The 13897-nt window shown below is 39.7% G+C and overlaps 1 protein-coding gene across 2 annotated transcripts in view; it reads right to left on the bottom strand.

Moving 5' to 3' along the window:
• Positions 1-308: 308 nt before the first annotated feature.
• Positions 309-13897, bottom strand: part of nr2f6a (nuclear receptor subfamily 2, group F, member 6a) — a 19164-nt gene continuing 5575 nt past the window's right edge. Inside the window, exons 3-6 of one of the 2 annotated variants that reach the window (XM_007573789.2) lie at positions 9859-9953; positions 6881-7206; positions 6504-6750; positions 309-3727 (exon numbers count right to left, since the gene is read on the bottom strand). In XM_007573789.2, the coding sequence (XP_007573851.1) occupies positions 3453-3727; positions 6504-6750; positions 6881-7206; positions 9859-9953 (943 nt within the window). In that variant the 3' untranslated portion in view covers positions 309-3452. Of the gene's footprint in view, positions 3728-6503; positions 6751-6880; positions 7210-9858; positions 9954-13897 lie in introns of both variants that reach the window. The other variant, XM_007573788.2, reaches the window with a different exon arrangement.

Below are 13897 nucleotides of genomic sequence, written 5' to 3'. Positions count from 1 at the left end.
TATATATATATATATATACACACACACACACAGAAACTGTTATGCCGCACATGAAGGTAACACATTCTCTAGCTTATCTGTAAAAAGTGTCAGGATGTTTTCTGAGACTGATCTGTTGTTCAGTTATTTTAGGTTCCTTTCAGCCGACAGAACCAAAACATACGTCACCAATGAACGTAGGGGGACGAGTGAAAGACTCACCATATAGTTTGCATGAATACACTTGAGTTGTAACATGTTGCTGTGTTTGGCATTTCTCATACAGATAAAAGTACCACATTTTCTAAAGAAGCTTTGACGCGACATCATGTTTGATTCTTTTAATAACAGCCATATACAGGAGATCTGGAGTCTTAGGAAACCCAGATAACAGATAAAAAAAATAAACAACAATATGTTCCTCTTCAGTCCTCTAAAACATGGCTGAGCATTTAAACAGGCCCAGCAGCAGATCAGGAAGAAGGGTTACAAATGTTAAATGTTTCACCTACAAGTGAAGGTTTCAAAAAACACAAAGAAAAGAAGAAAAACGAGAGAATGTGCAGTTTACTACAACAGCGTGTTAGGCCAATTATAGGTAGAAAAATAAGAAGTACATTTTTGGCAAAAAATGAAATTTTGATATTAAGCTCAGAAATTTTCTGGGGGAAAAACTCTGTAAATTTTATAAATGTTCTTTTTTTTCTAGAAAATTGGTGAGATTAATCTCAAAATTTCAGTTTATTGGCAGAAATGTACTCATTTTTTCTATTCTAATGACCCTTATACACCATCATAGTTTAGTCCTCCATCACATCATCTGTAACCTGCTTCCTGAACTAATCACATGAGGTAAATCCAATAGGACCAGGCTCTCTGTTTCAACTCAAACAACAGTGGGGCATTTAGTTTTTTTTGGCATCGACTCTTCTTTCTCTGATCCATCAGCTCCATCCCCCACCAGCAGCTCCAGCTCTGTTCTTGTTCTGTTGGCTTCCTTCATGTTTCAATGGAGGTATTTTCATCTCAGAGAAAAAAAAAAAAGCATTTAGGAGCTACGAATTAAAGGAATACTTTTAATGTTGAAATCAAACTTGATTAATAGTGTAAATGAGGAAAAAAAACAAAAAACATCTCGACATCAGAGAACCAAAAGTAACATCTAAACATGCAAAAAGACAAAGTTGGCGTCAATATATATAGATATATACATATTTTAATACATTTAAGAGATTGCTGCCCCCAGGTGTAGTACAGCGCCTTGCAAAAGTATTCACACTCCTTTGTTTCCACAAAGCAAACCATTGGTGATGATCAACAGAAAGTTAGTGCATAATTGTAAAGTTCATGGAAAGGCATAATTGTTTTTAAAATAAAAGTGAAAAGTGTGTCAAACATTTTTTCAGCACCTTTACTTTGATACTCCTGAATAAAAATCCATAGCAACCAAATGACCAGAATTTAATCTGGCCCCATTAGAGGATCAGCATCACCATAGCGACTAGAGAACCCCGGCAGTAGATCAGGGAGGAAAGTGTGGAGAAGTTTAAAGCAGAGATGTAGGAGGTCTCACGAGCTCTGAAAAAATATGGACATCTAGCATGTAAGATAAAAACAACTGTGTCTAGAGAACTCCTCGCGTGGCAGAGTTTTAGCTTCACCTGGTTCAAATTCTCTAAAAAAAAATCTTGTCCAATTATTAATTGGTTAACAAGCAGAGTCCAGCAGAAAGGCCTGATCTGTTCATGTGTTGAAGGATTTTTAGCTGCAGATGATTCCTTTGATACAAATTATCAAGTGTTCACTAAAACAACACTGTTATTGCATTTTAGGGAATAAAATGTTAATTTTCTTATTTAAGAAAATGAATTATCTGTTTATTTGCGCCTTCTCGTGCATTTCTAATGTGTAAAATAATCTTAAGTGTTTTTTTTTCCTTTTCTTGTAATATTTCTTTTTATCAACTTATTTTATTATCATTCTTGTACAGCACTTTGATGCAGTTTTACACCCGTTTTTAAAATGCCTATATAAATTTTGACATTGACATTGACAAATGAAAAATCTGGAAAATGTGCCAATTTTTTAAGAGATTACTTGTCAGAATACTGCGACAGACTGGTGACCTGTCCAGGGTGACCCCGCCTTTCACAAGGAACGTTAGCTGGAGAGGGGCACCAGCAACCCTCCCGACCCCACTAGGGACTATGGTATTAGAAAATGGATGGATGGATGGAAGGAAGGATGGACTTGTAAGAATAATTCATTACTAAAATAATGGTTAGTTGCAGCTCTGGTAAATATTAATTGTAGACTCCACAAGACAGAAAAGTAGGAAAAAAGATACTGTTAAAGGGAAGCACAAGAAGTCCTGGGTTCAATTCCCGTTTTCTGACCATTTACCACCGGTCTTCCCCTTCCATCCTGTCAAAATTCTGTTTAATAAAGGCCACTAAAGCCAAAACTGATCCGGGTCGGTCAGGTGGGCAGAGTCAAATGAAACACAAAAAACCGCCATAAACCAAGCTCTTCCTCTTTCCCCAGGAGAGCAGCAGCTGGAGTTTTTATTTGATGTGGTTCATTGTGTCTGTACATCATAGAAACTTCCAATAAAAACACATGGCCGTTCGGAGCTGCAACACCACAAATGTGTGAATACTGTAGCAAGGCGCTTTGTAAAGGGACATAAAGTGATTCTTCACTGCTAAAAATCAAACTTTTAATTTTCCTTTGTCAATTCAAAATTCCACGTCGGCCTTATGCATCTCATTCATAAAATGTATCCAAATGAAGCAGAATAAACTGTACTGAGACATTTAAAAACTAATCTTTTTAAAAGACAACAGAAAATGACAGGATTATTTTTTAAAAGATACAAGTCAGAGAGCTCCTGAGCCAGAAGGAGCTCCAGGTTCATCGTCCTTGATAGCAAGGCAGTTGTCAAAAAGAAGGCGGTTTCTGGTGAACAAATTCTACAGGAAATATCCGACTAAAGCATTCTGATGTCTAATGAGGTATCGCTCTGTTCCCAATGGAGCCGTTTGTAGTTTAGTATTCTTTATCCGCTCCTCTGATGCGTTTACCATGACGACAATCTGAGGATGATGTCAGAAACTTTGGTGATTTTCCTTCGTCTTGTTCAGCCTGGCAGACAAAACTCGGAATTCATGAGACAAACCCGTTCCAGTCATGATGCGCAGCATGGAGGAAAAAACTGTTTTGTCCTCTATGAGGATCCGTAGCAGGGTGCTGCTGTTCCCTGCGTGAGGCTGAGTTTAGTCGACATGACATGCGGGCTGCAGCGGCCACATTGGATCTCAGCGTGCGGAGCTGCATTCTGGCACCGGAGAGACCGGGTTGGCAACAAGACGGGAAAGGGAGGATGGACGGCCAGCTGGTACTGCGCCTCACAAGCATACAGAAGGACGGTGATGGAGTCAGGAGGTGGTGGCCGGGCAGGCTAGGGGGTGGAGCTACTGCCCTGGGACATACGGCCAGCTGATGGAGCTTCCGGACAGCTGCATGTCTCGGATCAGTGTCTCGATGGGGGTCTTCCCCACCAGGCGCATGAAGAAGAGCTGGGAGATGAGGCTGGCGGGGACGGCGCGCAGCGCCGGCAGGCGCAGCAGCAGCCGGCCGAAGCGCTGCGGCTGCGACGGGTACTGCATGCGCTCGTACTCCGTCAGCGCCACCTGGGCCTTCTCCTGCAGTGACTCCACGTGGACTGGGTCGGTCAGACCGCAGGCATCTGCAGAGAGGAGGAGCAGAGGGAGGGGAGGTTATTTAACGGTGTGGGAAGGTTACATAAAGGAGTCGTGATGAGCTGAGAGAATAAACCACTCCACAGCTGATCTCAACTTTATCTAAAAAACCTAAACGCTTCATGTTGAGCTGCTTCTTTAACGTTTCCTGTCACAATAAGCAATACATCAGTCAATCACATGATAAATTCAAACGAGTTCAATAATTTCCACTGGCATGATTTATTGTTTTTCTCTACCAAAAACTGGATGATAAAAGCTTCCTCCTCCCCTTTCTTCTTCATGATTAATTTTGTTGTTTATTTTGTATATTTAAAATGTCTTCCAATTCCAATGTTAAATGTTTATTATAATTTCAAGTTTATTCATCTTTGAGAATGTGTTCATTATTATGCCATCTCAAAACAACATTATTATTTTCTTGCAATAAATTCTGGGACAATTTATTGTTGAACAAAATTTGTAGTTGTGACTGTGATATTTCCAGCAGCAGTGCCGACGCTCGTTACCATAGATTTTCCCAGTAACTATTGAAGTAAATGATAATATTGATGTTTTGAGACCATTTTCAAGAAATACACAGAGAATGACAGTCCTCTCATTGACAAATAAGTTTTACAACAGAACACTTGACACTGGAACTGGAAGATATTTCAAATATCAAAAATTAAGCAACCAAAAAGAATAAATAAAATAGGCATACAAACGCAACCAAAGTCATAAATAAAATGGATTGTGACGTCTGTCATTTCCCTTCAAAAAATATCAATCTTCAGAAAGAAAATTGAGCTAATTATAATTTATTGAGTGGTTAAAAGTGAACTTATCTGTTTTGACTGATTGAGTTGCTGTTTTTCTGAAACTTTTACTCAACTTGTTTTCTGTTTGCTATTTAATGTCTTCGTTTTATTTTTATTGCTTTTATCTTTGTTTTATGTTATGATGGTTGGCGTAAACTGTGAAGCACTTTGAAGCAGTTTTAATTGTGCTATACAAATAAATTTGACATTGATTACCTGATTAACTGCTTATTGTGACAAACTAATGGTGAAAAGCACAAAGCTGCACAATGATCACTGCTGTTGCTCAACTGCAGGAAACAAAACAGAACTACTGCAGTTTCATCAACAGGCCAACAGATGGCGCTACAGCAGGTCAGATCAATAATTGATATCAGCAATCGTTTCTTTTTTGCACACCAGTCGTCTGTTTCGACACATATTCTTCCAGCAGCCAGAAGTTTACATACAGCGAATAAAAAAAGACAAACACATTCTGAAGTTAAAGACCAAACTTCTCCTTTTTTATTCTCAGAATCACCAAAAGTGTTTCTGTTTGCTAAATGTCACAATACTGAGAGAAAGAATATGTTTAAAATTAAAGTATGCATGCATTAATTCTTATGGCTCTAAAAATAAAAAAAGGACTTGGAAAGGTTAACTTATTAAAATAAAGGTATCCAGTTTGCTTGATTGAAAAAACACGTGTCTTACAATAAGCAATTAAATACATGATAAATTACAATGAGCTTGATAAATTATATTCTGAATGATATTTTTGAAAAAAAAAATTGCTTACAGAGACATCATAATCTAATTTATGGTTTTGGTTACAAGTGGTTTTTATTTCCATTTTATTTATTGTTTTTGTTGTGTTTTATTTTATTTATTATCTTCCAGTTCCAGTATTGACTTGTTTAAAACATTAAAGTGTATTGGTCTTTGAGATGTTATATTAATATACTACTTAGAAATTATCTCAAAACACCAATATTATCATATTTCACAATAATTACTGGTACAATTTATCATCCAGCAACATTTGTTATTGTGACAGGCCTAACAAGGTTTGGGTCACACTGTCTTTGATAAACACAACTCCTGCTGTGTTTAACAAACTAATAATTCAATACAAAGATCAGTATTTGTGGATTTTACTGTGATGAATATCTAAAATATTTGAAAAAAAAAAAATCAGTTTAGGAAGCTAGAATGCTACTTGGCAGACTATTTGGCTAGTGTTCAAAAAGCAGTCAGTCCTGCAATGCCATTTGTTTTTCTTGGCTGTACCCTCAAGAATTAGATATGAAAGATTGGAGATGTTAGTTTCTGCTGTAGTGCTCAGAGGGTTTCCATTGTGCTTATTCATTCATTCATATTTAGGTATATTTGTTGTTTGAACTATTAAAATAACTAGTTCTATGCAATTTTAGAGGGGTCACAAGTATTTGCAGATTTTAGCTGTTTGTAGCCCTTAACGCCCACAAAAACCACGGTCCCCTGTACTCTGAAATTAAGGAGAAGGCAAAGTGTGTTTATTAAAAGTTTAATATTTTGTGTTGGACCCCACATTTTTAAAATTACAATTAAAAGTATCCGACATCACATCACGTGCTGACTCTTTAACAACATTTCAACCAGCATCACACTGAGAAGTACCTGGTATAATGAGTTCAGCAGAGGCACAGTTCCCCCAGGTGTTGCTAATTGCTGCTGGCTAGTGTGAAGGAGGTGAGGGAGATCGTCCAAGCAGCCATTTTGCGCAGCTGAATGGCTGCCATAGAGATTAAAGGATTTCTCAAACGTGCATAAAAAAATCCAAGCAACACTCCCGGTATGTTTTTGATGAGGGAATAACATTATAACATGATGTAAAGCTCAAAAGTGGATATTATATGGTACTGCCCCTTTAATTCATGTGAACTCAGAACTGCAGTGAGGGAGAACAGTGACCCTTAGGACAGACATGAACAACAACAATCACCTGGTGAGAAGAGAGCGATGGCCTTGAGGCAGCTATACTCAGCCGAGTCCACCTGCAGCCTCATCAGCTTCTCCACCTGGTCCTGGAACATCCTCACCTGGTCCATGAAGGACACCACACGCTCAGCCGACATGGGCGACGAGTGGAAGCCGGCCGCCGCCAGCAGGGGTGCCATGTGCAGCGGCAGGGCTGACTGAGCCGCGTTGAGGATGAAAAGCTCGCTCCAGCTCAGCCTCAGCAGCGCCACCTGTGGGTTGGAGGAACGGTCACAGCCTGGTTTTGTTCTTCGGTTTAATCTGACTGCAGTTTGTTTCTCAGAGGATTTTCAACAGACAAGAGTAAAAAATAAAAAAAAAACACAGACATGAAGCGCTGACCTGATCCGACACAGGCAGCTCAGGGAAGTAGGGAATGTTCCTGGCCCACTCTACGGTGCTGAAGAGCAGCCGAGCAGCCAGCTCACAGATGTTATCGATGCCCATGGCGTTGTCTGGACCCGCCTGCTGGTTGTACTGGTGTCCGTATCGGCTGTTGGGGTACGGCTCTGCCCGGAGTAGCTGGGATATGAGCTCCGACACCGGCTGGCCCCCTCCGCCGCCCCCATTGTTGTTGTAGAACTCACTCCCACCGATGCCGCTGGCACCACCTATGGGTGTGATGGAGGGACTGAGGCTCGGCTGAGGTGGGATCCGCCCGCGTTGAACTGCTGTAGTTTGGTTGGGGGACCAGGGGGGAAAAGGGAAGAAGGGAGGGAAACAGGAAGAAGGATTTTGGGGAGGTAAGAGAACAAACAAAATGTTTGAGAAGTTAAAGTATGTCACTTATCTGCAAAGAAGATGTTAAACTATGAGGTGGATCTGAAGGCAGATGGAAACTTTAATAAGAGCTTGAAGAATATCACTTTTAATACCGTCACAATAACCAGTTAATCAATCATATGATAAATTAAAATCAGGCCAGTAAGTTCCATTGTGATGATTAATATTTTTTGAAGGACAATTTTGACATCATTAGCTTTTTCATTTGTGATTTTTATTTCCATTTTATTTATTGTTTTTGGTCGTTTATTTTTTGTTGTTATTTATAATATCCTCCAGTTCTTGTGTTAAATGTTCTTTACAAAATTAACGTTTACTGATCTTTGAGAACAAACTTGCATTATTGCACCATTATTACTTGAAAATGGTCTCAACAATATTATCACTTACTGTAATAACTTCTGGGACAATTTATCGTCCAGTAAAATTTCTCATTGTGACAGGCGTAATCACTTTATTCAGAAATCTGAGCAAAAATATTAAATTCTTAAAAGGGCAGTATTATGCGTTTTCCAGGTCATTTTACAGCACAATACAGCTTTCTGGAAGCTGTATTGTACCTTCTGGAAGTCATCACAACATGGCTCCTCTAATATCCCTTTAACTACATTTTACCAGAGCTGCACTGAGACGTAGCTCCTATAATGAGCTCAACAGATCCGCAGTCCTGCCAGGTGATTGCTAATTGCTGCTGGCTAGTCTGAAGAAGCCGAGTGGGGTTGCTCTGTAATGTGGAAGCTCAGGAGCTACATCTATGTCTGTGTCCACCCAGGCATTTGGAACAGTGAATGGTTGCCATGGAGATTAAATGATTTCTCAAACACCCATGAAAGAATCAAGCCAACACTTTTGATGAGTGAACAACATGACGTAAAGCTAAAAAAGTGGATTTTACACGACACTGCCCGTTTAACAGACAGATTTTCCCTCTGAGGTCCAAATCGATCAGTGTCAGAAAAAGAAGGTTCACCATGACTTGCAGCATTACTGGTGAATCAGAGGGCAGCTGGATCACTGACTGCTACATTCAGGGAAAGGAGTTCATGTGGCGAGCTTTTGCAAGAACCAGCTCATCCCAGAGCGAGCTGCAGAATTCTAAACAGGAACGCAGCAGAGATGCTGACCTCTGACCTCTCCATGCAGGCGGTGCAGCAGAGAGAAGTTTTCCACAGGGAGCCATAATGTGTCTCATTAGGATGCTTTATGATCTGTGATTATGAGGAAAGAAACAACTAAACACTCGAGAGAGGGCGTGCATGTCTGTGTCTACGTGCGTGTGCGTATGCGTGTGCCAAGCCACTACAGGGAAAAAGAGCACATGGTCAGCAGGATGGTTTAGGAGACACATCAGCAATGACAACAGAGGCAATGTGCAGATATAAGTTAGTCAAATTTAATGCCTTTTAAAACATTTTAAAACCTTGAATTAAATTTAAGACTGAAAAAAACCATAACTGACATTTGGGGAATCTTACTGTGTTACAATAAAGAATTGTAAAAATTGTGAAATTTGTCAGGTCTGTCTGTGGCTCTTGGCAGCAGCTTTGTCCTTCTCACACTGCATATGGCTCTCTGCAGCCTTAACCTACATAGTGCCAAGTAGAGATGCAGAAAATATTTTATATATATATATATATATATATATATATATATATATATATATATAAAATCAAAGTGATATGGTAATGCGATATGAAGTATACTCGCAAATAGGAGCGGCAAAGATGTACAACTTTAATACATTTTGAATCTATTCAGAATTCCCAGAAGCCAGGCGGCTAAGCTATCCTAATTTTATACACACACCTACTTTGGTTGAAGATAAAGCAATGGAATTTGATACAACATGGAACCTTAAAGGACATTAATTTAAAACTGGGACTTTACACAGTCTCTTCCTCTTGTTAGTCACGTAGTTTAAATAGGAAAATGGACGTCTGAATTACAAACTGTTTGAATCGAATCATGACCCTAAAAATCTCACTGACTGCTAGACGCTGAACGCTTCACATTACTAGTGCAGAGTATAAAAGTGTTTTTGCACAGAATATTTTTAATGAAAATTACCTTTCTGCTTAAATGACAGGCCTTAATAACTTGGAGGTTTGACTGGTTATTTTTTATTTTTGTATTTTCACCTGTAGAATATGAGCTCAGTCACCTAACACTGACTGTTCCTGCTCAGTTCTCTGTGTTATATCGTTTCTGTAGCTCAACACAGCCATGCAGCCACTAATGCTAAGCTATCTCGATCTGAGCCAAATCATGCTGCCCTGTTATTAATAACAGGCTGTTCAGTCACATGTAGCTTTTTCCCCACATGTAAAGGAGGAGGAGCTGGATAAGGAACATTTTTCCCCCCCGCCCCATTTCATTTTCTAAAAGCAGCTTATGCACATGAGGAGGGAATTCTCAGGCTTTATTCCCGTATAAACGCACAATCAATGTTTCCAGTAATCCCAACTTGCCCCTCCCTGACTCGTCTTTTCTTGCTGATCAGACTGGACGGGAGCTGGCCAGTGGCAGCGGGTAGTTACCTTCTTTTCTCATGCCGACACGGAAACATTTCTTCAGACGGCAGTACTGGCACTGGTTCCTGTGGTGCTGGTCGATCTGACACTCCCTGTTGGACCTGAAAAAGTAGAAATAAGTCGACATGAAGACGTGCACATCGGATGTATTAACGATGCACAAAGGCATCAACGTTTTACGGCTTCCTGCATTGATTACGTTTGCTTTGTTGAAGGATTTGCATATGTACTGTCAATCAGAATAATGGGAAGCAGCTGGTTTCTGAAGTCACCTGATCTTCACACACATGGGACGCATGCATGAATGTCTGGGTTGGTCAGTTTATGAGGCCAACAAAATGTTGACCTTTTATCTCCCTATAATGTCCAATATTTTACAGCAGTTTGGGTATTACTGCTGATACAAATCCATTCTCTATTAAGTCACAGGTGTCAAAATGTCAGCCCAGTGGCCTTCATTGTTCAGAAACAGCTCCGTTTTAACACATCTCAATCAGATAAATAGTATGGGCGCACTGATTGCAGTTTTCTGGCCAATCACAATTTCTGAAAAGCCTGACCCGTCGATTCAAAGCTGGGTTTGGTATCTGTAGGCAGATACTGATTTTTTTAATCTAAAAAGTTGATAAATATAGCGACAAAGTTGCTAAGTTGCCAATACTGGGGGTGACTGTTGGTAATAGTGCATGTGCAGACCGAACCTGGTGAGCAATCAATGCTCTCTCATGGCGGTGGATGATTTTCAGGCTTTTGTAGATGTAGATAAGATCAGGACAGTTTCACATACAAACATTGATCTAAACTCCAAAAAGTAAGGAAATCAGGGCCAACTTATCGGTTCCACCTTCAGTTACAGATGGCAACATCGCCACCGCTGTCATAATCAAAACATTAAATTACATTAGCAGAAGGAAGAATAACATCAAGTAAAATCTGATCATGTCATACATTTTATAATAAAGTTTTATCTAAATTCAGTATTTGTGATTTTTTTCTGTGTAGCAGCCATGCAAGGCACCAGATAAACTCCTGGAAAAAATCTGCTTTCTGCATATATAAATCTCTGGCTGAACATGGTTCTCCAGCAAGCTGTTCAGAAATCAACCTGAGCCTTATGTACGTCATGTTGTGCATAAAGTACCACTTGATCACATTCTCAATACAATAATGTTGCTCATCAGTTTGACTAGCACTCAGTCTGGTATGAATTATTTAACATGATACAAGAAATATCCAAAGACCCGTAGAACTATGTTCATCATCTTCCTCCTCTGTACCTGTTAGGACAAAAAAACTGAAGTAATCTTGCTCTATTGTAAACCTACTGATATGAATAAAAGCTGTATCTACAGCCTGAAACCAATACTTCCTGTTACAGTCACATGCATTATTAACGGGTTATGAAAGCAGATTTTTCCACGTTGCTCTTTATTAGTAGATGGTTGAATCATTCACACATCAAAACCGTTCCATAATCTTCAATTTGTCAGAGCTGAAACTGTGAGTCAAAAAAGAAAAAAGAAAAAATCTAACTACCTTGGTCCACTTTCATACACATTACCTGAGATGGATTCAGCTTTGGGGTGTTGGGTGATGAAGTTAATCATTAGACGTGCCCTTAAGGTCAAGACTGCAATGATAGAAGTTCTGCTCTGAACTGGAACATGGTGAGCGTTCGATGCCGAGTTTATATTTTCAGTTGAAAAGTAATGAATTGTTAAAGGGTAGCGTGGCAAAACTCCCTGCAGCTGAAGGTGACCTTTTCTTTCCCGTTCTCTGGATGTCAAAAAGCAGCGTGACTAAACGCAGATTTCCTTCTATGTCCCATATATTTTTTTATTCAAAATTACGGATCTACTTTCCAAACAATGAGGACAGATAATTGCCTATCCCTGGCAAAACTGCTTGGAGGTAGTTGGGTCAGTTGCTATGGAGACAGTATCCATTTTAACAGCTGGACATTCTGACATTGAGAAACATGCCTGAAAAATGTAAACACTGTTTGACTGTGCAACTATTGACACATTATTTTCAAACCGTCCAGAACAGGGGTGTCAAAACGTTTTGCATCAAGGGCCAAAATCTGCGACTTGAGTTCAAAATATTTTATTTTCTCCTCAGTTAAAAATGCAAAAACCTTATTGTGATTTATTTATCTTTTTCCTGCACAATAACAAATTAAACATGTAATATTTATCCCTTATGCTTACAATAATTTAACTATTTGGGCTAATTATTAAGGATGCACAGATCCACTTTTTTCACCAATACTGATACAGATATCTGAGGGCTAGTATCAGCCAATATCGATTTGATACAGAAAAACAGCTGAATGACATTGTTTTAACAGACATAAATGTACTGAATTACAAGTGTGATGTACTGCTGCAGTAGATTTTTGACCACTAGCTCAGTCAAACATGTAAAAATAACTTTAATTTGTTCAGTCAGTATAATTAGGAGTAGAACTGTCAATGTAAAATACATGATAAAGAAACTCAAGCAGGTTGACTATGTTGGTCAAATATGTGGTAACACTTTATTTGAAGGGGTGTGCATAAGACTGACATGACACTGTCATAAACATGACATAACACCTGTCATGAACATGAAGGAGTCTTTATGACTGTTTATGACTAGAGATGTGCCAATCGATCGGTCACCGATCATAATCGGCCGATTTCCGTGAAAAAGTGTATGATCGGTGATCGCCGATCACGGTCTCTTGTTGCCGATCATACAAACCGATCACCTGCATCTCATTTCGCAGCCTGCCTGTGCAGCTGGTCTCCTCTTTCCTTCACACTGCGCAAGCGCGCAGCAGCAAATCCTAAGCGATGTCGTGAATGGGGAAGTTTGCATGTTGCGGCGGAAAATTGAAGCAGTCAAAATGCATCAACAAGACGAATCTAATTTGGCATAAAAACAATGCCATACTTGACGGAGTTTGGCTACATCGAGGCTCACTGCATTAAAAAAAGACATATGGAGCGATCAGATAGCAGGTAAAGCAGCGCACAGCTACAAACACTCACCCGGATTAGCATGACGGTCAGAAAGCTAAACAAATAGCCCGCAAAATTATTTATGTCTTCGAGCTGCGATGTAAGACGCTGCTACGCGCTACAGGTAGTAATATTTCAGACGGGGCGCCGCACAGACATAATATAACAGTAGACCCAGCATTGGCTGCTCCGGCGCAGGAAATACGGCGGCCATCTTGGAGCGGTCGTCCCTCCTACTTTGCTCAACCACAACGGCAGAAGATGCCTCAGCACTGAGGGATATTGTTGTTCGGATCGATGGACTATTGATGTGAGGGCTCCACAAACAACATTTCACAAGTAAGATGGACATATTATTGTGTATTTGTGATTAGAATATTACTTTACTGTATTTATGTCCACAGGCGAGATACCAACTAATATTAGCTACAGTGTTTGGTGTAATACCGGGGTTCAGCCCCGCTATGAAGGCTAAATGAGATTCCGTAAATCTAAAAAAATTATTTATTCTCCAACATTGACTTAGATTATCTGACACAAGATCCTACATTAGAAATTAAACAATATTATAAAACTTATATTATGCGTTATAACTGAAATATTATCTTTGGACCTAGAGGAGCGAACTAGAATCAATGCTCAGCTTCAGTTATTACAACTGAAAACCAGAGATCAGCCCGAAACCTGGGAGTAGTGATGGTCTCTGACCTGAACCTTCAGAGCCACATTAAGACAGTCACAAAGTCGGCCTTCTATCACCTGAAGAACATCTCCAGGATTAGAGGACTTATGTCTCAGCGCGATCTAGAGAAACTCATCCATGCATTTATCTTCAGCCGCATTGATTATTGCAACAGCGTCTTCACAGGTCTGACTAACAAATCAATCAAACGGTTGCAGCTGATCCAGAACGCTGCTGCTCGGGTTCTCACTAAAAGCAGGAAGATAGAGCACATAACACCAGTTTTAAAGTCCCTACACTGGCTCCCTGTAGCTCAAAGAATAGACTTTAAAATACTGTTGTTAGTTTATAAATCACT

The sequence above is a fragment of the Poecilia formosa genome, unplaced genomic scaffold, assembly GCF_000485575.1.
Source record: "Poecilia formosa unplaced genomic scaffold, Poecilia_formosa-5.1.2 Scaffold338, whole genome shotgun sequence".
Taxonomy (NCBI): domain Eukaryota; kingdom Metazoa; phylum Chordata; class Actinopteri; order Cyprinodontiformes; family Poeciliidae; genus Poecilia; species Poecilia formosa.
This window is presented reverse-complemented; position numbering and strand designations above follow the sequence as displayed.